Source organism: Psammomys obesus, unplaced genomic scaffold (genome assembly GCF_907164565.1).
Source record: "Psammomys obesus unplaced genomic scaffold, mPsaObe1.curated_primary_1811, whole genome shotgun sequence".
In the NCBI taxonomy this organism is placed as follows: domain Eukaryota; kingdom Metazoa; phylum Chordata; class Mammalia; order Rodentia; family Muridae; genus Psammomys; species Psammomys obesus.
Genome location: NW_026596079.1, coordinates 22,403,865 through 22,429,119, shown reverse-complemented (window position 1 = coordinate 22,429,119; position 25,255 = coordinate 22,403,865). Strand labels below are relative to the sequence as shown.

Sequence of the window (25,255 nt, the reverse complement as noted above, 5' to 3'; positions counted from 1 at the left end):
ACAACACAGTAATGAAATTAAAGTGTCCCTGAGGAAATGGAAGTAAAGTCATACAGATAATGAAACTCTATATTATTTATATGCCTGTGCCTCCCAACAAGTTCCTTGTATTCAGTATCATTTTGATCAAAATTCAAAACATATTCTCTTGAAAATCAGTAAGCCAAAGCAAAATTTATGTTTAAATGAGAAGTACTAAGGATATAAAGACACTCTTGTAATATAAAAACAGCATTACTAAATTTAAATATTTGTCATGAAATTATAGTATTAAGATAATATTGAAATAAATCAATGGAAATGAATAGAATCCAAAAACACCCAGCCTTGGTTTATACAAGGTTGATAGTATTTTCAATGGAAAATCAGTAGCCTATCACTAAACAGTACTGGTCTAGCTGAATATTCATGTTTAAAATAACAATTGAAACAGTGAGTTGGTTTTGTGGGTAATGGTCTTTGCTGATTTGATTTGCATAAATATTAGGAACAAATGGCAGAAATATGTCTAGAATCATTTCAGAAATTGTTTGGAATTTTGTCCAAATCCCAGGCCAAAGTTCACTTAATGATATTTTTGTGAAAGTCAAACAGCAATTTTAAATATCAAACCTTCTAACACCATACAATCAAACGCTACACTGAACTGATATTTTCCCGCTAAGGAATGACAATAGAAAGGTGTGGTCTTTGTTTTCCATACCTGAACCACCGTGCTTATGTATATACAATAAAAACGGTAAAACCCATGACATACAGTCATCTCAAGCCTGAACCAAGGTATTTCAGACGGTGTTCAGCCATGCTGTGTGGTATGAGGGCACACACTACGCTCAGAACCAAGGCTGCAATGACGTCACGGACGCACCTTGTGTGGGCACTGCTGCAAACACCTCAGAGTCACAGCGTGAATCTGTAATTTTGAATTGGCTTTTGCTCTTGGCATTTTCAGAACACTTTTACCGTCGCTACATTTTCCTTGACACCTATATTTACTTAGGCAACCCCAAAATGTGGTCACAAATCACAATTTAAGAAGCTTGGTAGGACATGACAGAGAAAAGGAGGAGTGGCAAATCCTTGGTACGACTGGCAAAGCCCCAAAGTGGACGGACTTCCAGAAATGTTGCATAAATGAATTTGTATATGTTGGGTTAACTAAACTTCAGCACGCAGAGTACATCTTGATCACTGTGCTCGAGCTATGCCTGATTTTCCTACTCGCCTCTTTCTGGCGGTGTCTTAGTGAGGGTTTCTTTTACTGTGAAGCGACACCATGACCATGGCAACTCTTATAAGGAAAACATTGAATTGGGGCTGGCTTACAGTGTCAAAGGTTTAGTCCATTATCATCATGGTGGGAAACATTCCTGGCAGACATCGGTGCTGATGCAGGAGCTGAGAGTTCCATATCCTGATCGACAGGCAGGAAGGAAGCCTGCTGAGACCTCGGAGCCCATCCCCACAGTGACACAGTTCCTCCAACATGACTGGTGACACCTGCTCCAACAAGACAAACCCCCTAAATAGTGCCACTCCCTAAATGACAACCATCCAAACACACGAGGCTATGGGGTAAGAACCCTGGCTGAGTAAGCCAAGGACTGGGTTCAAATCCTGAAAAACAATTTTAAAAGATAGTGTGGCAACCGGCACCTGTAACCCCAGCATCGTAGTCATGGGAAGGGGAAGGAAGATCACTGAGAGGTGCCGGTCACCAGCAGAGTTGCAGGTCGAGTGAGAGACCCAGTGTGAAAGAAATAAGGCAAAGAATGGTAGAACAGGACACTCAATGTCCTCCTCCAGCTTCTACAAGCACACACATGCACAGGGATGCATACCCTCACAAGCAGGTGTACATGCACCATGCTCACACATAGATACACATGTGTGTGTGCATGCGTGTGCATTTGTGTGTGTTCTGTATATAAACGACCTGAGAACCATAATTTTGCCTTTATGCCTATAACACAGTAAAAACGTTCTAATCGTTTGTTGTACTAAGAATGCAGATATAGCTCTGGATCTAGCTGAGGAGTATCAAGCCTGCTTAGCACAAGCTCTGAGTTTCATACACAGAAACACACACACACCTTTAGCTATACATAGATATTCACAGGCATACATACATACATGCATTGAATGAGAAAACATACTATTTCTTTTATTGTTTACTATTTTCTTTTAAGTACCACTTCTCTGCACTGCTAATTCCACCATTAGCTGCTGAGATTTCCTTCCCATCTAGAGATGTATCATCAAAATTTATGAGCATGTCTTAAGAAAAATGGAGATGCATTGTTTTGGCTCACCCAGATTAATTTTATTTTTAATCAGTACTTGGAAATTTATTGTCCTCATTTGGCCATGGCTCTCCTAAGTTTTCCACTGGCTTGGATTAATTTCAACCTTCTCTCTACGTTGACCTTAATGCTGTCACCTATGAGGTTAAAGTAGCTTTCCTGATGTCAATATTTCATTTTAGGAATAAGAAATAAGAATGATTTAGTATAGGTAAATCCAATCTCATAGCAAAACAAATGTTTTTACTTAAGGACAATAATCCTTTCATACTGAAAGCATTCTGATTTCTTTTGTCCCTCCGAATGTGACCTCTCATTCTTTACTGCAGACACTTATTACAAACATATTCCCACTCACAGGTCCAAATAAGGCTTTGTGGGTGACTTGAAATCATAATTAGTTTGGGTAAGATAAAGCCTCAGGAAACAAGCTAAGGACACATTCTGCAGTGCTTTGTTCTGACCCGTGGCTCAGGTTGGCTCAGCAGCCTCTGAGAGGAGGCCAATGCTAATTCCATTATGAGATGAGATTACTTCATCTGCTTCCCTAATGAATTCATCATTTCAGGTACCATTATTCCCGTTTAAGATGTAAATGGGACAGACTTAAGGAAATTCAACAGCCAGTCCACACAGCAGTGAGCACAGAATTGGAACCCACGGACACTCAGTTTCAAGCTCTGTCTTCCAACTTCTCACAAAATGAAAGAGCTCCATGTCAACACACTGAAAAGTAACCACAGTGCATACATATGGTTTCTCAACAGAGAAGCCACATATCAATTCAAGAAGCCACAAAAATCCCACAAACATCAGGCCAGGCTGGGGCTCACCATGTAGCCTTTTCTGCTGTGATTCACAAGGGTCTTTTCCTCTTCTGACTACCTAGCAAGCTTTCGGTTTATGTTGAAATATTAGTACATCATGATGTCAATATCCTTGTTCTCTTGTGAGTTTTTATTTCCTTAAAAGCCCATCACTCTTCCAAAGTAAATACAGACCTTTCTTATTCCTGGCAGAAATATCCAAGATTTGCGATGGATGCCAAAGCTCCAGATAGTAATGCAGAGCCTTTACTATAAATTTGTTCCCAATTCATACTTCTTATTATGAATTTTATTTGTAAATCATGGAAAATGAGAGATTAAAACACTAATTTAAATGAGTAATCCTATTGCAAGACATTATGGAAAAAGTTTTGAGAATGAGGTCTCACTTTTTTTCTCTCCCTCTCAAAATATTTTATGGCACAATGTACTCCTTTCTTGTGAAGATGTGTGATGATGTGATTGTCAACCATGAGCTAAAAGAGCCAAATACACAGGCATTGTAACTCAAGATCAGGATGCTACATAAGTGTGATTTTAGAACATATTAATGTGGCAATCCTTCTGATAACTGAGATAACAATTAACTAATGGGTATGTTGGTAATATTTATAGAGTGGGCATAATGCAAGTGGATGATTCATTTTCCAGGAAGCTAAAATGAGACTTTTTAAATGTTACTCAAATTATATGTAATTTAAAGCTCATTAATTGTTTATTTCTGGAGTTTCTATTTAATAATTTTGGACTATGGTTGATCATGAGGAACTACAATTCCGGACATTGAAACTGCCAGTAAGGGAGATTATTGTTATCTGTATTTATTTTATGTCTGTTATGAGACTTACCCAGAATAGGTATTTTAATGGAATTAGAATCCGTGTTCAATCCATACAAATTTGAAAGAGATTTAAGTGCAATCAAAATATAAATTATAAGAAAATAAAACATTAAACCCACATTCATAGAATAGCTATTGGACTAACTGATGGTGCCTTTGGATCTTCTGAATACATTCTTATGATCTTTTAAGTAAGTTTTTATGGCAAAGACTGCTGTTTCCTTCAGAAATTTTCTTGTTTCATTTTTTCCCCTTAGGCATGAAGAATTTATTCATTACTGCATAATTCTTGATAACTATTTAATTATATCGCATAGTCTCAGATACCAAAGCACTCCTTGATTCTTGATTATATATTATTTAACAATTGACTATAGCAATTTATCTTTTCTTTTGCAAGCTCATTTAAAACAATTCCTGCACAATGTTTTTCCTAGTTTTTCAAATTTATTTATTTTTTTATTAATTACACTTTATTTGCTTTGTATCCCCCTATAAGCCCCTCCTGATCCCACCCTCCCTCCACCCTCCCTCCACCCTCCCTCCACCCTCCCTCCACCCTCTGCATGCATGCCCCTCCCCAAGTCCACTGATAGGGGAGGTCCTTCTCTCCTTCCTTCTGAATTTGTCTATCAGATTTCATCAGAAGTGTTTGCATTGTCATCTTCTGTGGCCTGGTAAGGCTGCTCTCCCCTCAGGGGGAGGTGATCAAAGAGCAGGTCAATCAGATTATGTCAGAGGCAGTCCCTCTTCCCATTACTATGTAACCCACTTGGACACTAAACTGCCATGGGCTACACCTGTGCAGGAGTTCTAGGTTATCTCCATGCATGGTACTTGGTTGGAGTATGAGTCTCTGGGAAGACCCCTGTGTTCAAATTTTCTGGTTCTGTTGCTCTCCTTGTGGAGTTCCTGTCCTGTCCAGATCTTACTATTTCCCACTTCTTACATAAGATTCCATGCACTCTGCCCAACAGTTGGCCGTAAGTCTCAGCATCTGCTTTGATAGTCTGCAGGGCAGAGCCTTTCAGAGGTCCTCTGTGTCAGGTTTCTAGCTTGTTTCCTGATTTCTTCTTCTATTGTCCTTCCACTTTCCCTTTCGGGATGGGGATTGAACATTTTAGTTAGGGTCCTCTCTCTTGATTAGTTTCTTTAGATGTACAGATTTTAGTAGGTTTATCCTATATTACATGTCTATATGAGTGAGTATATACCGTGCGTGTCTTTCTGCTTCTGAGACAGCTCACTCAGGATGATCCTTTCCAGGTCCCACCTTTTACCTGCAAATTTCATGATTTCCTTATTTTTTTATTGCTGAGTAATATTTCATTGTGTAGATGTACCACAATTTCTGCATTCATTCTTCAGTTGAGGAGCATCTGGGTTGTTTCCAGCTTCTGGCTATTACAAATAAACCTGCTACAAACATGGTTGAGCAAATGTCCTTATTGTGTATTTGAGCCTCTTTTGGATATATGCCTAGGAGTGGTATGGCTGGATCTTGAGGAAGCGCTATTCCTAGTTGTCTCAGAAAACGCCAGATTGATTTCCAGAGTGGTTGTACAAGTTTACATTCCCACCAGCAGTGGAGGAGGGATCCCCTTTCTCCACAGCCTTTCCAGCATGTGTTGTCACTCGAGTTTTTCATCTTGGCCATTCTGATGGGTGTAAGGTGAAATCTCAGGGTCGTTTTGATGTGCATTTCCCTAATGACTAATGACATTGAGTGTTTCTCTGCCATTTGATATTCCTCTACAGAGAATTCTCTATTTAGCTCTGTTCCCCATTTTTTAATTGGATTACTTGGTTTGCTGCTTTTCAGCTTCATTAGTTCTTTATATATACTGGATATTAGCCCTCTGTCAGAAAAAGGGTTGGTGAAAATTCTTTCCCAATCTGTAGGCAGTCATTTTGTTTTGATGATGGTGTCCTTTGCTTTACAGAAGCTTTTCAGTTTCATGAGGTCCCATTTCTTGATTGTTGCTCTTAGAGCCTGTGCTGTTGGTGTTCTGTTCAGGAAGTTGTCTCCTGTACCAATGAATTCTAGGGTCTTCCCCACTTTTTCTTCTAACCAATTTAATGTGTTTTGTTTTATGTTGAGTTCTCTGATCCACTTTGACTTTATTTTTGTGCAGGGTGATGAGTATGGATCTATTTGCATTTTTCTACATGTAGACATCCAATTAGACCAGCACCATTTGTTGAAGATGCTATCTTTTTTTTCCATTGTATGTTTTTGACATCTTTGTCAAAGATCAGGTGTCCATAAGTGTGTGGGTTTATTTCTGGGTCCTTGTTCGGTTCCATTGATCCACCATTTTGTTTCCATGTCAGTACCATGCAGTCTTTATTACTGATGCTCTATAGTACAGCTTAAGATCAGGGATGGAGATACCTCCAGAAGATCTTTTATTGTAGAGGATTGTTTTAGCAATTCTCGGTTTCTTGTTATTCCATATGAAGTTGAGAATTTTTCTTTCCAGGTCTGTAAAGAATTGTGTTGGTAATTTGATGGGAATTGCATTGCATCTGTAGATTGCTTTTGGTAAGATGGCCAGTTTTACTATGTTAATTCTGCCAAGCCATGAGCATGGGTGATCTTTCCATCTTCTGATATCTTCTTCTAATTCTTTCTTCAGAGACCTGAAATTTTTTTCATACAAGTCTTTGACTTGCTTGGTTAGGGTTACACCAAGGTGCTTTATGTCATTTGTGGCTATTGTGAAGGGATTCTTACCTGACACCATTAGCAGACTCGTGGGTAGGCTATAATAGTTTGATGCATATGCGCATCATGAAATGATCCAATGAAACTGACATACCTACTCCTTAAACACTGACTTCTTTTTTGCACTAAAATAGTTAAGATCTCCCCTAGCTATTTGGAAGTAGGAATACATTACTACCTACAATAATCCCCTGCTGTGCAACAGAACACCAGGGCTTTCTCCTACTAATTCTAACTTTATTCCTCTGGAGCAGCCTTTTCCAGCTTCTCCCGATCTTACCCTCTCTAGCATCTGCTAACTATTATGATACTGTCTGTATCTACAGGACTGAGTTTTTGTTGTTGTTGTTTTCAGTGCCATATATGAGTAATATCATGGGGTTTCTGTCTTTTTGTACCTGGCTTATTTCACTTTGATAACATTTTCACTTTATTTTGCTTCATTAGGTCATCAGCCAACTCATCTGCAAGGCATTATAAACAGGGGAATCAGAAATGGTTGGATTTGCATACCAACACTACCACTCAAACTATTGAGCATGTTATTTGTCTCTGTGAACTCAAGTCCCTTTGGTTGTAAAATAAAGATTTAATGCCATGAGTGAAGCATGAAGAATGTTTGGCAACCTATCTATAGTTAGTAAATGCATGTCCCCTTCCTTCTACTAATATATTCTTACTGTAACTTACAGTAAGAGGAAATAAAGAGTCTTCAGGGGACAACTAAAATGTGAGCAATCTTCCTCAGCAAGGCGTTTTTTTTCCTCACTACCTCTATGCTGCCCATACCCTTCTATCTGATGCTGCTGAAGTTCTTGATAGCCAGGCTTAACTACTATGGTTCCAACTTTTCTGACTCCCTCTTAGGTAAATCATCTTTGTTAGAGGGATCTCTCCCAGGCTTGATGTGTCATGTGATCATCCAAGTACAAGTTTTGAGGCTTCTGCTTTCAAGGTTCTCTTTCTTTTCCTTCTGGTAGCCAAGCACCTGAATGGCTGACATCACTGTAAAGAAAGTGTCCACACAGATAGATTTACAAAGGTGTGGGAAATCCATGGGATCCCATTAAACATTAAACATACTTTCTTCACTAAGAAAAACTCTTAGTGAGAAGCACTGAGCAGACAGTGGTGATAATAATGAATGACACCCTCAGAGCAAATGACGCAAGGGACCCTACAGGCTCTATAATGGCCTTGATTGGGGGAAGGTGACATCAAACTGAACCAGTAGAATTATACAACTTCCTGCCTTTCCTTAGTTCTAATCCAGATAGGAGTAGTCCCCCTACCCCTTCAGCTTGGGTGACCTTCAGCCTGTTTATATCCTTCATATTTTTTATACTGCCAGATCACCTTTAAAGCATGAAACTTTATTTCACTCCTCTCAATGTCTTCTCTTTTGATCCTCAAGTACTTCAGCCAAACATTTTGTCTTGTAAATCAAAAGCTTTCCCTTTCAATTATTGTGTCTGATGTGGGCTTCAGGAGTTATTTTGAAGTTTAAAAAAAAAAAAAACATTATTTTTTTTTTTTTTTTTTGTTTCTTTCCCTCTGTTTCAAAGACCCTGCTTCTTTGAGAATTATTTTTTGGAGCCTTCTGACTGAGTAAGATAATGGCCCCATGGAAAGAAGAACAGAAAGAAAAATTACTGAGGTTGACATTTCAGTCTACTGTGATAAGACTCTGCAGAGCAGATATTTGCATGTGTCATTTCTTTTCTAAAAACTGGAAATGCTTTGAAGTCTAAAATTTAATCTTGTCTTTCTGTATATTTTCTCCAAGAACCTAGCTGTTATGATTGCAGAAAGTAAATATTTGTTGAACTCATCTGTACTTTTCTTTCTTTCTTTTTTTTAAAGAAGCCAAGGTCAAAGCCACATACAATGACCTGAAAAATAGTAACTGCAGGCAGGTTAGCATGTTAACTAGCAGATGCAAATTTGCAAAGCAATTGTGTTTCTTAAATTAAAATCATGCTGCACATTGTATTGGCCTTGTTGTTAATGCAAAGGCCATATTATCAGTGAGACAAGTACCATAAGTTCTAATATTCTTTATACATCCTGCAGAATTTCAATGATCAATTTAAAGAAATTGTGGCTCATCTGATTGATTAAGCCTGTGAACAACCCAAAGCAAATGAGTTTGTAAAAAGCCACGGGATATTAGTTTGAGATAATGAAAATAAAAATTTGGAAGCTGTTTTCTCTGGTTTTAGAGGTACAGGATGTTGTCAGATTCAAACAACTCACTAGTGTTTGTTTATTTATTTATTGTGCTTTTTTTTCTGTTTCTATTTAGGTGACAAAGGGGAAAAGGGTCTACTTGGGATTCCTGGAGAAAAAGGCAAGGCAGGTATGAATGATATGCTCACTGTGTTTCCGTTGGTGTCTGACACTCTGACACTACTCAAAACTACACTTTTCTTTTTGAAGAAAACAGAATCTCTTTCTATGCATTCAACTTTCTATCTCTGGGATAGAAGACAGAGAGGAAGAGAACTTTCCTGTCTGCACACTGGTGACTTTCCAAGCCCTGGGGGAGGAAGCGAGGGCACATTCCATCCCTGCTCATGGTGAGAAGCAAGCCCAGCATATCAGGGAGGAGAGCTGGAACTGAGAGGCAAGTCCACACCAGAAGATGTATCTGTAGCCGAGCCTTTAGTCCAGAATATCTGAGCCACACACTGGCCTCCATTGCTGATCCTTTAAGGTCACCTGGCTACAGAGCCTGTCCTGCATGAGCTGGCGGAGTCTTCATAGAACTCTGCTCCTAATGTTTGATATGAGGAAGCAAGTAGGCTGTTAGGGGGAAAATTCCAGCTGTTTCTATTCACAGTGATTTAGTGAAGACTCATTCAAAGAATTGCCTTATATTCCCTGTGCTTATCTGTGTACGTGGATCAGTTAAAGCACAGGGTATTTTTCCATTTGCCTAATAAAATCAGTTTAACTTTTCATACTGCCGAGCAATAGAGAAATGGAAAACTGTCGGAATCCACCACTAAACAGAAATAAAAGAGTCATTTGAATTTACCACGATTTTCTTTGATGCTACTTCTCACTACAACAGGAGGCAGTTAGAAGGCTCGGTGAGCAAAGGAAACTGCATAACGAATAAATATAATAGTTAACCCATAAACCGGACAGCTGCCTTATAAAATTTAAACTGCATATATTCACAAGGTTTAAACATAGTCTTTGAAACTTGACAGCTGTACTTTATATGGATAATCAGAGTTAACATGTGATTTAATCATGAGAAGCTTCTTCTATCTTGGGAGAGCTTCGTAAGCTTGTGAATAATGCAGTAAGAGAAGAGAGGCCTGGCTGCAAATACATTTTAAGGAAGCTGTAAAAAGTTTCTTTTGAAATTGAGCAGTCCATTTCTATACTCGACAAAAATGCCAAATGGCTCACGATGTCTGTGCAGCGGTTTGTCTCATTCATTCTTTGTAAAAGTCTCATTTAGAGTTGTTTATTTATTTATTTATTTATTCACATAAATAAATATGACATCCTGATCATAGCCCCCTCCCTCTTCTCCTCCCATCCCACCTCTTCCTGTCTCTTCTCCCATACCCTCTCCCCTGCTCCTCAGAAAAGGAGTAACAACTCCTACCAACCCCCTCCAGCACATCAAAATTTCCATGTTTTTAATAGCTATGAGTAGTATTCTATTGTGTAAATGTACCACCACAGTTTCTTTATCTGTTCTTTGAGGAATATCTAGGTTGTTTCAAGATTCTGGCTGTAATTAATTTCAAACATTTCTAAAAGATGCTTTATTTTTTAAGATAAAAGAAGTTTGAAACCCTTTTTTTTAAATGAAAAGTTAAATATATCTCAGTTCATAGAGAGATGTGACCAAGGTAGAAAAATGATAGAAAATACTGAAAAGAGAGAAATGGTCTGCTCCAACGGGTCTCTGTGTGCTTCATCAAGAACTCTCGGTTTTGTCATTTATAAGGTACCATCTGTGACTGTGGAAGATACCGGAAAGTTGTTGGACAGCTGGATCTTAGTGTTGCTCGTCTTAAGACATCAATGAAATTCATCAAGAATGGTAAACAGTCACCTCTTTGCCATGGCTCGTATCTATTGATCTGGTCTTTCAACACTACATTTCTTAGCAAGAAATGCCTTGGGTCAATCAAAGTATCAAAAACCTCTCAAAATACTGATTATCATCTCGGATTTCAATTTTTTTTTTAATTTCACCATACAGATTCAATCATAAGTGTGTGGTGTGTCAGTAGGAAAGGGGACTTTGTTAAAAGTAGGTGTTAATCTCACCAAATGGGAGTAAAGACCATTACCCAAATTCTTTAGGCAAATTAAGTAAGTTGGTTGGGTTTTTTTTTGTTTGTTTGTTTGTTTGTTGTTGTTGTTCTTGTTGTTGTTGTTTTTCTGTCAGACAAGGTTATCTCCCTAAAGGAGGGTTTGAGAAAATAGGATCGAACATAAGAAAAAGTAGGGCTTATGTAGTCCACAAAACTGCAAGGCTAGGGGGTTTCCAAGAGTTTCTGGTTGTTTGGGAAGTTAGGAGAACTTTTCAAAATTATTTTTCAGAGCATCTTATCAGGGTAGGAGTCAAGAGTTAATGTGGGGGACATGTAAAATTCCAGAAAATGGGTCAAGACCTGGTCAAATTCAACTTTTACAGAAACAGGAATGAACTTATTTTGACCTTGTAACAAGGTGGCTTTTTTAATCTTAATATGGAGTCAGGTTGGTCCATTAAGCAGAAGGAGAGAAAAGAAGAGTTGGGCAAGCTGAGCCAAGAGAACAGAGGGAGTCAAGTGTCAAACAGAAACAGCCACTCTGAAAATATGATAGTAGCAATGGTTACTTCCTTGACTACTTGGGATAGCATATAACTATGTACAATTCAGCATTTAGTGTTTTATGAACAATATAGCATTTAATGTTTCTCACTGTATTATGTTACAAGAGCTGTGACAATGCCCTGCCCACACCAATAGCAAAGTAGGGTTTTCCTGACTCCTCTTCCAATAACACATTCAATATAGGTCTTACGTGTTTCTTTAAGTTGTTCAGCTTTTTTTTTTAATTTTTTATTATTATTATTAATTACACTTTATTCATTTTGTATCCCCCCATAAGCCCCTCCCTCCTCCCCTCCCGATCCCACCCTACTTCCCCTTTCTTCATGCATGCTCCTCCCCAAGTCCACTGATAGAAGAGGTCCTCCTCTCCTTCCTTCTGATCTTAGTCTATCAGATCACATCAGGAATGGCTGCATTGTCTTCTTCTGTGGCCTGGTAAGGCTGCTCCCCCCTAGGGGGAGGTGATCAAAGAGCAGACCAGATTATGTCAGAGGCAGTCCCTCTTCCCATTACTATGTAAGCCACTTGGACACTAAACTGCCATAGGCTACATCTGTGCAGGGGTTCTAGGTTATCTCCATGAATAGTCCTTGGTTGGAGTATAAGTCTTTGGAAAGTTCCCTGTGTTCAAATTATCTTGTTCTGTTTCTCTCCTTGTGGAGTTCCTGTCCTCTCCAGATCTTACTATTTCCCACTTCTTACATAAAATTCCATTCACTCTGCCCGCCAGTTGGCCATCAGGCTCAGCATCTGCTTTGATAGTCTGCAGGGCAGAGGCTTTCAGATGCCCTCTGTGGCAGGTTCTTTAAAAATTTTTCTTGCCCTTTGTTCATTTCCCCACATTAATGAGTAGAAAAGTCTCAACTTGGAAAGGGCCTTGCTGAGACAGTTTTACTGAAGGAACTGATGCAGGGACTATTATGGCTGATTTCGTCTACCCGAACTTTCACTTAAGTGTATACTAGTGTAACACAGATGTATGTGTTACTCATTATTGGTGGCAAACAAATGCCATCTTGTGTTCAGAGTCACTGTGTAATGACAGAGGCATAGGAAATACCAAAGCTTAACTAAGCAACTTAATTGGTTTTAAGTTCTAGTTGTAAGCATGGGGGTGGAGAGATGGCTCAGCAGTTGAGAGTTTGACTGCCCCTTCAGAGGATTCCAGTTCAGTTCTGAGCATGCATGTACTGCCTGTACCTCCACTTCCAGAGGATCTGACACCATTTTCTGATTTCCGTGGGTACCCTAACATAACATGGCCTATACAGAGAGAGATATGCACAAATAATCATAAATAAAAGGATTTTTAATATCTAGTTGTATCATGAAACTCAGTCAGTAGCTAAGTTTCCCCTACAGCTGTGTGGATAATCTCAATCGTTGCACATGTCCATACTCCAGAAACTTGTCCTGAAGTAGCCAAACTTCTTTATTATCCCCATATTGTCCACTGAATTTGTTTTTAATAGGCAGTTGGCATTCCTTGGGATGTTCTAAGCACCAGGTTGAAGAGTTGTCAGACGTTGACACTGACATTCAGTTCAAGGGAAGATCTACCAAGCAATCAGAATGGGATTGCTGGGTGATATAAATGCAGACTAGAAGGGACAATGGGAACATAGAAGATTCCATGTCCAGTAAAAGGCATTGGAAAAGCTTCATATGGGAAAATTCATTTTCTCTGTCATCAAAAAAATAAGCAGAGTCTTCCCAAGAACGAATGGTGTGGATGTGAAAGAAAGGGGGCCTCATTACCTGATAAAAAAATGGTGAGCTGCTCTAGGGAGCAACTCATGTTAACTGGGCCTTGTTACCAGGTCTGCTATTGGACAGATGTGTGGGAAGCTGAGGGGGAAGAAGAGTGAGAGCAAATGGTAGACTTCCATTTCTTACCTGATAAACAGAAAGGCACTGAAGAAATTAAATGAGGAACTACCTCATTATGACCTTGCAAAACAGCTCTTGGCTGTTGAGTGACTACATAGAAATCTGACCATATTATATTGGTATTTATTGAGACACATCATGATATTCTTCCTTCCTACCCTACAGTCATAGCAGGGATCCGCGAAACTGAAGAGAAATTTTACTACATCGTGCAGGAGGAGAAGAACTACAGGGAATCGCTGACCCACTGCAGGATCCGGGGAGGGATGCTGGCCATGCCGAAGGATGAAGTCGTTAACACCCTTATTGCTGACTACGTCGCCAAGAGTGGTTTCTTCAGAGTGTTCATTGGGGTTAACGACCTGGAGAGGGAGGGGCAGTATGTGTTCACAGACAACACTCCATTGCAGAACTACAGCAACTGGAAGGAGGGGGAGCCTAGTGACCCCTATGGCCATGAGGACTGTGTGGAGATGCTGAGCTCGGGCAGGTGGAATGACACAGAGTGCCACCTTACCATGTATTTCGTCTGCGAGTTTGTCAAGAAAAGATGACTTCCCTCATGTTACGCAGTCCCTCTTTTCCTAGGCCTCCTAGAAGTTACTGTTATCCACCCTTGCTTTCCTAATTTACACCACACTTTCTAAGATGGTATAAGGGCCTTGCCTCCACTATCTTCTGTGTCAACTGTGAAATTTTTGTACACGATGTTTACTTGGGCCATTCTTGGGGATCTTCCTCTCACATCTCTATTTAAGCCTCTCACTTGATGGAAGAAAAAATCCAGAATTCAGAAGGGAAAAGGATGGAGTTGCTGCTAAACAGTGCATAGTATCGTACTTCTGTTAAATTGCCCCTAGCTATTAATGACTTCATTTTCATAAATGTATTCATACAGACATTCCTTACCTTCAGCATAAAGAATAAGGGGGGAAGGGTTAAAGCCTTCAGAAAACTCTAAAAGCATTAAAGTTCTACCCTCTCTAGGTCCCCTTCCTCTTATGTCACTCATTGAGGAATTTTATTGGATACCTTTTCTTCTCTGTAAATTAATGTTGTTGGAGATGACCTTCCTGTTATTTTGACATGATAGAGATATGTCAGACACAGCATTTGGAATGTCTATAAAATCCTCATTTTCTGAGTTGGCAACAGTGTTCCTTGAGCTGCAGATCAAACCTCAAAGCAGCTTTCATCTGGCATTTGAAAATAAACAGTTGAACAAAACTCTAGCTTCTCTTCCTATAAACTGATGCCTCCCCTTACCGGTTGTGACATATGATTAGATTGTTTAAAATGCTGGCAAAACAGTTAATGGAACAAGAGAAACAGATCAACAACACATGTTCTCCTCAAACCATCTGTTCATGACTGCGCCCAGGACTAACTGGTTGTGAGATGAGATTTACTGGCATGAGTTCTGTGAATGCACCAAGAGTCGCAAACCCACGTCTTACAGAGTCCAGAGAGATGACATAAATAGATGAACTGGAAGGGGTGAGGCCCCTGATCTGCTAAGCTCAGCCTGCTCTTTAAGGGAGCCAGCTACTCCTTGGCCACTGCTGTCATTGCCACACAAGACCCAGAATCACTGCAAGCCAGGGTCCTGACATTTGAGCCAAAGTCGGGTGGCCAGAACTTTATAACTCCATATTTTAAAATGTAGACAATTAATCAATATCTAAACTAGATTTTAAGACCTATAAGCATCTGTAAGCCAGATTGTGAACTTTCCATTCCCATGTCTGGGGAAAGTTCTGAAAGTTCTAATTGTGCCTGGTATCATTAGGAAATGATGACATCAAAGTTGGGTTTCCCACGAATGCCTTATTCAGTTCAGCTCAATAGGGGCAAATTGTCAAATCTTTGACATTTATCAGGTTTTGAAATGAGCTATGAAATGAGTTTTGAGAATGTGACATAGGGTATTTTGAAGACTGACCAGTTTAATACAATTACAAATCGGGGCACCACATCAAATGCCAGCCCAGATCTCAGAGAATTGGAATACCCAGAAAGGGCTGAGAGAAGAAAGAGGCAGCCAAGGCCAAACACAGCCTAGGGCGGCTCCTGTTGGATCCATGTTTGCAAATGCTCTGAGTCCCTGAAGTCTGAATATTTTAAACATAAGGCAAATGGTATCATTTCTATTATAAATGTTATAATGTTAACAATCATTCTTTCAGAAACTCATGTCACTTTGAAGGATGCTTTTAGAGTAGATGACAGTTTAAAGGAATAGGTTCCATCCTGTAACCTTGCCTGAAAGAACTTCTTAGGACATTACATATTTAATTAGCACTACACAAAAATGTGTACATTTTTTCTGTTTTTCTTTCAAGAGAGAATGTTGGTATATAACCACTGAGGCTGTCCTTGAATTCACCGTCTTTCTGCCTCAGCCTCTTAGATGCTGAGTGGCAGGTTTGCATCACCACGCACAACTGAAACTGTGCAAGCACAACTTGTTCTGTGCTTTATAAAAGCCTTTGCACCTCCTTCCTGATTTGATTCCTAAACTATGAGAAGTATAAAAACCAGGAATTTTTACTGTCGTTTTTCCAGTGAAAATACTGCAGCTCCAGGAACTGGCGCATTTGCTAGAAAAGCAAGCTTCTAGCCTGCTGGCCCAAGCCGACAGCTCCCAGGATTGCATGGTTAGAAGGTAGCAGGATGTGCGTGGGGTGGGAGAAGCATCACTGGTACCCTGTCGACAGACAGACTGAATTTCTGCAGGTGCTATCACTGAAGACAAGGTGGCAGTGCAGCTTCATTTAGGGTAGACAAGTATAACAGCATTGCTCCGAAGTTCAGACTCTGGATCTGGCATGACTGCTGCCTAGACGTCATTGCTGACTGTGACCGTTGCTAGGTGTATTATGGAAATAATTCAAATATCCTTTACTTTGTGCCCTTATCATTTCCTCCTCAGAGAGAACTGTGACAACTAAGAGGGAGTTATGGTGAGCTATTTGGAAAAGTGTTCACTAGACACGCTACATGGGTGCCACAAGACTTGGACATTACTGCTAACTACATGTGCTATGAGGTGCATGAGAGATAGAATGTTTTGAAATATATAAAATTCTTAAGTACATAAATGTCAATATTATAGATAGAAAACCTATAACTAGAAAACCTCTACTTAATCACATAAAATATGAATTTAAATATATAAAATTAAAATCATTGAGGGCTGGAGATAGCTCAGTGGCTAAGACCCCATGCTGCTCTTTCAGGGGATGCCAGTTAAGTTCCCAGCACACACAATGTGTGTGTAACAATTGTTTGTAAATCCAACTTTAAAGGACCAGACACCTTTCTCTAGATGCCATGGGCACCTACCCTCATATGTACACACTCCCAGACACAAATAAACATATATTAACATAACTGTAAAAGTTAAATAAATCTTTTTTAAAAATAAAACTATTAGCTGTGTTGTCTTTAGACCATCAAGCCTTTGTACTACCATTAAATTCTTCCATATATGAGAGAGAACATCTATTATACCATTTCAATGGGGACTGAAGAACAACCATTTTCTGTTGAATCTGTATACATAAACTTTTATATAATATAGAAATATGTTTCACCATAGCTCTAACAGATGTTCATTAAATCTGTATGAGTTTAGTAATTTAATAGGCCCTTAGAGCAAATTGAAATACATTTCATCTAATTTGCACCCATTGTCCTCATTTTCCCTTTTGATAGTTATACTTGAGAAACCTAGCCCTGTGATCAGCTGGGGAGTCAATGGCAGGCTCTTAGGGGAAGGGAATGTAGGAGAAGAACTGTCCTTGCCATGCTAAGCATCATCGAAGTGATGTCTAATACCAGAACATTCTCAAATTGTAAATACTGTACATCATAACCAGTTAATTCAAAATGTGTTGATGGATGACAAGAGGCAAAGGTAAAAGTATGAGCAGTACTCAATCAACTGGGGCATCTCAATCATAGATAACTTATTCAGTGGATGGAGTGAGAATATGTTGTACAGGGCCTAACATCTAGGGAAGACACTTTAATAAATCGGTGGTTTGCAAATCCCATAGAAAGGGTTAAAGACAGGTGTACAGTGGAGAATGAAGTCAAAATTAGAGTCCATATGCATGAAAGCATGAAGTCTCCATGGAGGAGTAGTTCAATACTCGGTGTTTAGGATAATAGCAAAATTTTTAACTTCGGCATACATAGTGTAGTATGTCTAATATGTTTCAGGTGGTATCATGTTGAAAACTGTAGAGAAGACAGCTCAGCTTTTCAGCCTCATGAGCAGAACTGCAGGTTCTTTTCACATCAAGCCTATAGTAATGAGGTTCAAGACTGAATGCATTGCCAAAATTATATAAAGACATGCTGCTTTGCATCTGTGTTGTTATAGCATAATCTCTCTTCTACAGTACACTAAAATAAATCGGTTAAAGAATTTTTGTAGGAGGATTTACATCACTGTTTCTCAAAGAGTAACATTAACACATTCATTTCAAATATACGAATTCATCTTGCTTACTCATTTCTATGTGAACACAAAGTTCCTCTGTCAATGTGTGCACCCACCCACATTATTTCCTTTCTAGATAGAATATATCCTTGTGTTTGTACATGAATGAACATTGACAAGTGGCAAATGTGTCTTGTCTTATCATCCTGCTGACCTATACCTGACAGTCAGAAATACTCCGATTTGCCCCAGATTGTCAGTTTTATAGAGAAATACGAAGGGTGTAGAGAGGTAATTTATTCATTTTATAATTGACGAAACTGTGATTATCAAGTGCTATAATCAAACTTTACCTGGACCTTAGCAGTTCAGTTCAGGAAATAAAGAAGGTTCCTGCACAGCAGTACAATTTAAAAGTATATAACCTTGTCATATTGTTGTTCTCATTGTGAATTTAGCTTCATTCACACATAGTTAATTGCTGCTTTCTGTGTATATCTGGTCCAGTGTGCTTTCAAGAGTTGGGTTGAAGATGGGCATTGTCTACACTCCACTCTTTGATCTATTGAGAGAATTCTATTCCTGGAAAGGGTACTCATAACTTCGATCATGGTGTGTAAAATACTCAAGAAGTAACAGACTCAAAGCTAAGTTTTGAGAAAATAATGGAGCATCCACTCTCAGTCCAATAAGGTGACTGTAAATATTAGACTCAGAAGCATAGTCTGTGTGGGATAAAACTAAGGGATGAGAGGTTTTTTTCCTGGCAATCCACAACTTTACATAGTTATTTATTGAGCTAACTCAGAGAATGGAACCCTAGAGAAAGCTTGCCAGAAAAAAAGATATGTTTTGGATGTGGACAGTATCAGGAAATGTTAATGTTTAAAAATATTTTCCTCAAGATTCTTTTGAGAGTTTATCTTTGACTTTTCTGACCATAGTACTTTTTGGGGTGTACATTCTTAGACTATTTGAGGTATTATTCTACTGGCACTTGCGTGCCCCAAAGTTCTCCATTTCACATAACACAGAAACTGTGCTTGTAATAAAGAAGCTTAGAACTGAAGGGGAAAAGTCAATAGACACAGGGAAAATGTAACTTTGTTTATGGCTATGATCAACTTCCTGACCATGCAATTTATGAGAGGAAGAATTTGTTTTGGCTCATTGTTTGCGCTCATACTGTCTCTTAGAGCAGGAAGGCGTGACGGTGGACAGCTTACTAGCAGGAGTGTTCAGCAATTAGTTACATCCTGCATCAGGTTGGCCGGGAGCTGAGAAACAACAGGATCTTTGCAGGAGCACACTTCACTTCCCAGTGGGTCTGCTTTAGAGTCAGCCAAGCTTCTGCACAGAACCCTCACTCATACAGTGGAAGTAGCATGAATAAATTTTTATTCACCAGGATAAACTTTAGTGGAATCAAACTTTGGTTTGTGTCTGGGATTTTAGAAGGAGTAGGTAAAAGTTTGCTCATGCTTCATCACCACCACCCAGAGCTAAAAATTCTTGCACCAATCAGTGAATCAAATGGGGCAGTACGCCAAATTGCTATTCACATAGGTGATAGAGTTGTCGGCTTACTAGCTATTTTTAATGAAGATATAGTTGATCAAATATAAAGTTTCTGAATAAATTTCCAAGAGCAAATGGAATATGATACAGAAAAGGATCAAATTTGACAAAATCTTGAATATTTAATTTTCCAAGACTTCTAATGTCCAATGCTTTCCTGAGAGCGTCTGTCTGCCACTGCATGGAATATTTTTGTTTTTTGGAGGTTTTTTTTTGCCTCCCCCTTCTTCACAGATGGTAGTTTCAGCCATGCTTTTTCCGAAAAAAATTTGCCAACAGCATCTGAGAAGGAAGAAAGATTTGCTTTCTTCCCAGACAAATATCTCCCCCAACACAGGCACTTGTTAAAGCACCCACTGTCAGTGGGTGAACTTAGGTGGACTTCAATGAATTGGTGGTGAAAGAAGTCTATTAGTTCAGAAGTTTAAACTAAGGTCCTTTAACATAAGGAGCTATTGAGAATGTAAATCTCAGTGAAGAGGGGTGAATTTATAATGATGATAGGTTATCCTTTTTGGCAACTGATAACAAAGAACACAATTGTGTCAAAAGTAAAGAAACTAAGTAAGAACTTATCTTCCCGACAGGTTCACGTTCCTTCCACTGTGTAAAGGCTGAAGATATTCTCAAACAGTATGGTTGATAGTGTCCAAGAATTAATGGCAAAGAAAAGTTATGATCAAAGCAAGAATGATTCAGAACTCCAAGTTCACAGATTACTTAAGAATGCAGAGAATTTCATAACAAACATTCCCAGAGGGTTTGAGTAGCAGAAAGCAGTTAGACAGTGGTTTCTGTATGCTCAGAACTGAGGGCATGCATGTTGAAGTTACAGCCTTTGTGGGTAATATCACTATATAAACAATAGCTTGACAATTTATGGAATGGGAAATGATAAAGTCCAAACACTGGTGTGAATCAAACTACTGAATTTTCTACAATGTAGGGATGAGAGGCTGTATCACAAAAGCCTTCTTAGAGAACCCTAGGGGCATAGTGCCCAGCCCTGTGCCAATGACACTAATCATCTGAAGGACAAGAGACCCTGTGTTATCTTGTTTTGTACTTTCAAAGAGAGAGACACAAAAACTTACGATGGCTTTTTTAATTTTTTGAAAAAAAAAGTCACTACATAGAAATATTTAGGGCTAACAAATTCAAAATCAGTATCTTCATGCTTATTTAGAAACTGCTGTCTGTCTGTCTGTCTATCTGTCTGTGGCTGTGTGCGAATTCATGTGTCTGTATAAGGACATATGGGTGGGCAGTGCAGCACATGCATGTGGAAACCAGAGAACAACCTTTGGTATGGTTCCTTGGGAGCCAAACATACGGGTATTTGAGACAGGTCCTCTAAGTGGCTTCAAGTTGAGCATTGGACTAAGGAGGCTGGCTAGTGAGCCCCAGGGCTCTGCCTTGTCTCTGTCTCCCCAGTGTCAGGATTATTAGACCAAGTGGATTTTGTTGACTGAAAAGCACAGCGGGTTTAACAGGGATAGTGACATTTGTCTCATAAAGCAGTATGACACTGATGTGCTTGAAGAAAATGTGGTTTCTGCTTTCACTTCCTCAAAGCCTTATCTCTGTATTCAAGTTATTCTCTCTTACAATTCCATTCCACATGGCAGCCGAGAGTAGTTAAGTTTCTGATCCACCTTTCATGAACATCAAGATAACTTCTCGTTTTCCTCTTTGATGGAGTGTGTCCAATCAGTCTTTGGCTCATCTCCCACCATGCCACTCTGACAGAGGGGGTATGTTATCGCTGTTTCCTTTCATCTCCAATCAGCTATTTGATTATTTTTACTATCTAACTTATATGCTAAGAATGTCTTAGGCCTAGATCAAAGAAGTACAGAATGGCTTAACTTGCCGAAGAAATAAAACTCATGCACATTTGATTAATTAATCAAGAGTGATATCTACCAAATTATACATCTAAGCAAGTTTCCTATCTATTACTCATTAGGATTCCCTCATGCTGATGGTGCTCAGTAAACCCACATGAGACAAGAAGAGCATACTGGTGGAGAAGCCCTGGGCCATCAAGTTTCTTCTTGAAAAGGCTTTGTCAGAAACAACTTACATTACCATATAAGACTTTGATATTGCTACTCAGCAGTCCTGTCACATATATTGAGTGACCAAATTCTACAACTTTACACTTTTTTAGTGTCAACTTTGCAATCTTGTATTATCTGAACATATGTCATAAAACCTGGATGGTTTCTACCTACATTCTTTTTGGGTACTTTTCAAGTTTGGCTATGGTGTACTAGAGAAACCATGAGCATAGATTAGGATTTGATGGTACAGATGTGAGTGGGATTTCTTTAAGAAAAGAAGTTGAATTTTAAAAATAGGCTGAGACTTAAGTTATTCTAATATTTTTATTAGTTCTTTTAGAGTTTCATGCACTAGATTTTTGTCATTTACACCACCTGTCTTCTTTAACTCTTCCTAGATTCACCCAAATCTGTGTCCTTTTATAAAAGTCCTTCAAGACGGTGTTACTTAAATACTCCTGGATATGTGGTCTTTCACTGGAGAGCAGCTGACTTACTAGAAAATGCACGCTTATAGAAGAATATCTCTCCCTTTCTGAGCAGCTAACAACTGCCAACAGCTCCACAGCTAATGATGAGGTTGCATGCCTAGACCACCTCTCTATGCTGGTGTTTGGTCCAGATTGGACTTTCACAGGTTGTTTGTGCGCTGTTGCAACTGCTGTGAATTTACATGTGCTGCCACCCTATTGTGTCCCAAAGATAGTGTTTCTTTGGAGTCATCCAATACCTCTGATTCTTGTACTCTTTTTGGCCTCCTTTTCAGCAATTATTTCTGAGCTTTGGGTGGCAAGGTACAGTATGACTGTTACCTTTAGGGATGAGTATTCTATGGTCTAATCTCTGCACCTTAGCCAGTTGTGGGTCACTATGTTGTACCATCTACTACAAAGAGAAGCTTCTCAGATGAAGGTTGAGAGATGCATTGATTCTCCATTAGGTATTTAAAAAGGAAAAATGAGAAGTATTTCATTAGGAAAACTTTTTAAAAATAGCCAGAAATATAGCGATAGATTAAAAAATGTTCAACAGAAAAAAAAAAACAACCAATTACGTTGAAAGTCTATGGAGATTTAAGTGTAAAAATACTTAAAAGTATTTATTGGCTCTGCCAATATCACAATGGAAGTAGAACACAAAACAAAGTAAGAATTAAGGGAAAATAAAGTGAAGGAAGAATGCATGGGTAATATTCTTCACAAGCTTGTATGTAGAGAAGAGAGGAATTAAGAAAATCAAGAATGGTGTGTTGGCAGTCAGAAAACACAGTGGTGAATCCCCTTTCAGCTCCACAGTTTATAGTGCAAGACCTCAAGAGATGCCTCAATTCAAAGACAAGACTTAACCTAATTTATAGCACCCCCTCACCACACACATCTACAAATGCAATGTCCTATCCATGCATTTATCTAGTACTATAGGATTTTGGATGCAATTTTCATTTAATATTCAAGTAACCGCATGCAGTGCATGTTTATTATTATTATTATTTTTCCATTTTATATTGAGAAAATTAAATCACAAAGACTATGTAACTCACTAAGGTAACCTTGTTACACCCTAAGGTCATCTTGTAACACCCTAAGGTCACCTTGTTAAAATTTTAGTGCCCCAGTCTATCCAGTATGGTATTAGTAAGCCATTGCACTATTCAGTCTCATCACGTGATATTGGCATTCAGAAGGTTTTTAATTTATACTATGGCTTTGCTGCTCGTGTTCTACATGACTTCTCTCAGCTCTTTCTAAGCCTGCTATTTGCATGTTTAGCACATCTATTCATGAATATGTGGAGGAAGAAAAACTGCAGAAAAACAGTGCTACTTTGCAACATTTCCATCAGTCACGGGTAGGCTTGAAACCTCAGAACATTTCATCCATTTCTCAAAAAGAACAAATAGATATTTCAAGAATTCTGAAGATTATTCTTTCCTCTGTCCCTCAAAATGCAAGAAAAATACAGCCTCATATAAAGGGATTGATTTTAATAGAGATAAGGTATTCTGAGGGGACTTGGTTGAAAACACTTAAAGTCGGACATAATAAAGTTTCAGAAAGAAGTTGAGAGGCGACTGCTCAGAGAGAAGAGGGAAGATGATATATTGGAGTCCCCTGAGCAACAGCAGTGGGATGGTAGAGTACCATATGACAGAAAGATTGAGACACAGTCTCCTCATAAAGGGCATGGGTGTGCTGCCAGAGGAAAGCACAGACTTATAGGTACACACTGGTAAGGACATGAAGCCCTTTCTTAGGGATTCTTTCCTTGATCTTAACCTGAAAGGCTAAGGAGTGATCCTTTGTTTGGAATTCTAAAAGCATGTAAGTCCTTTACTGTAGAAATAGTGTCCTAGAATCAAAAATGGCCCTCATCTGTCTAGAATGTTGGTGGGCTCCCTGTCTTACTGTTATGATGTGGGTACTAGGCTATGTTAGTTCTACTTAATATATAAAATAGCCTCCAATCTATCCATGATATCAATCATTGTTCTTTCTTTTAGATAGCCTTACAAAATAAAGCTGTGGACTCTTAATATATCTAAAAACCTACATTTTGGTGAATGCATAAATAAATAAGCAAACACATATGCATTCTATATAACCTTGCCTATAATTTCACTCCCATCATTTTCATTTCTTTTTAGATATATGTTTTCCAACCTATATATCTATTAGTAGTTTCCAAAAAAGATTTACCTCCCTGATTTATGGTTATTTACTTGGTGTGTTATTACAGATTGTCTAATTACTTAGTTCAAGTGGGTCACGATAAGGAAATGTCATAAGTTATATGGCTTATAACCAGGCATAGTAGCACACAACTTGAATCCCAACACTTGGGAGACAGAGAACTCAGATGGCCCTCTGAGTTCAAGGCCAGCTTGGTCTATATAATGATTTCCAGAACATCAGGGGCTACACTAAGAAATCCTGTCTCAAAAACAAACAAAAAAAGCATATAAACAACAAATATTTATTTATTTCTTATAGCTGTAGAGGCTGTAAAGTCCAAATGCAAGGTTCTGTAGATCTGTGGCTGAGCATGCCACTCAGAATTTTTAGATGATGACTTCTCATGGTGCCACATTCATCTTTGTAACACAAAGTGAAGTGTCCAGGATATAACAATAGATTCATGTTTACGCAATAACTACTTCACAAGTGGCAAAACTGGGAATGGTATGTAAAATCACTGGTACCTCTGGGTTCTACTTTGTGCAAGATGCTGTTCTACAAACTTTGAGAAGAGTGGTCCATGTAAGCAAGGGAGTTGAGAAGAGTGGTAAAGATGACAGATTCACAAATCTCCTGATGAGAATTTTCTGGAAAATGAACACATAGGGAAGTCACAGCTTCTGCAGTCAGTGCTGGGGGCAACTTGCAGACCCTGAGAGACATTCACACGAAAGTTGCCTGACAGGAACTGTCTGTGAAGCTAGAAGATATCCATCAGAGTGAAAGCCAAAAGCTCATCAGTTGTCCTGAATCCTCTGTTTTGTTTCTGATATGTGCTGCACATTGACCAAGCCAAACCAGATGTGAAAGGGCAGTACAACCATTTGTCGCATAAAATTCAGCCTCCTGCCTGTCTAAACAAGGTAGAGCCAGAAGGAGACAAAATTAAATGGACAAATGAAATGCCAAAACAGAGTAAACTCCAAACATGATTCTTCAGCCAGAAGAAGCTAATATTTGCCTATGAGAAATCTTTTTTTTATA

General features: G+C 38.9%; 1 protein-coding gene across 1 annotated transcript in view; it reads left to right on the top strand.

The window, feature by feature from the left end:
- The window catches only part of Colec10 (collectin subfamily member 10), a 46,966-nt gene extending 32,292 nt beyond the window's left edge, over positions 1-14,674 (top strand). Inside the window, exons 4-6 of the mRNA XM_055626545.1 lie at positions 9,005-9,058; positions 10,673-10,768; positions 13,608-14,674. Of these exons, the coding sequence (XP_055482520.1) occupies positions 9,005-9,058; positions 10,673-10,768; positions 13,608-13,996 (539 nt within the window). The 3' untranslated portion in view covers positions 13,997-14,674. The remainder of the gene's footprint in view (positions 1-9,004; positions 9,059-10,672; positions 10,769-13,607) is intronic.
- The last annotated feature ends 10,581 nt before the right edge of the window (positions 14,675-25,255 follow it).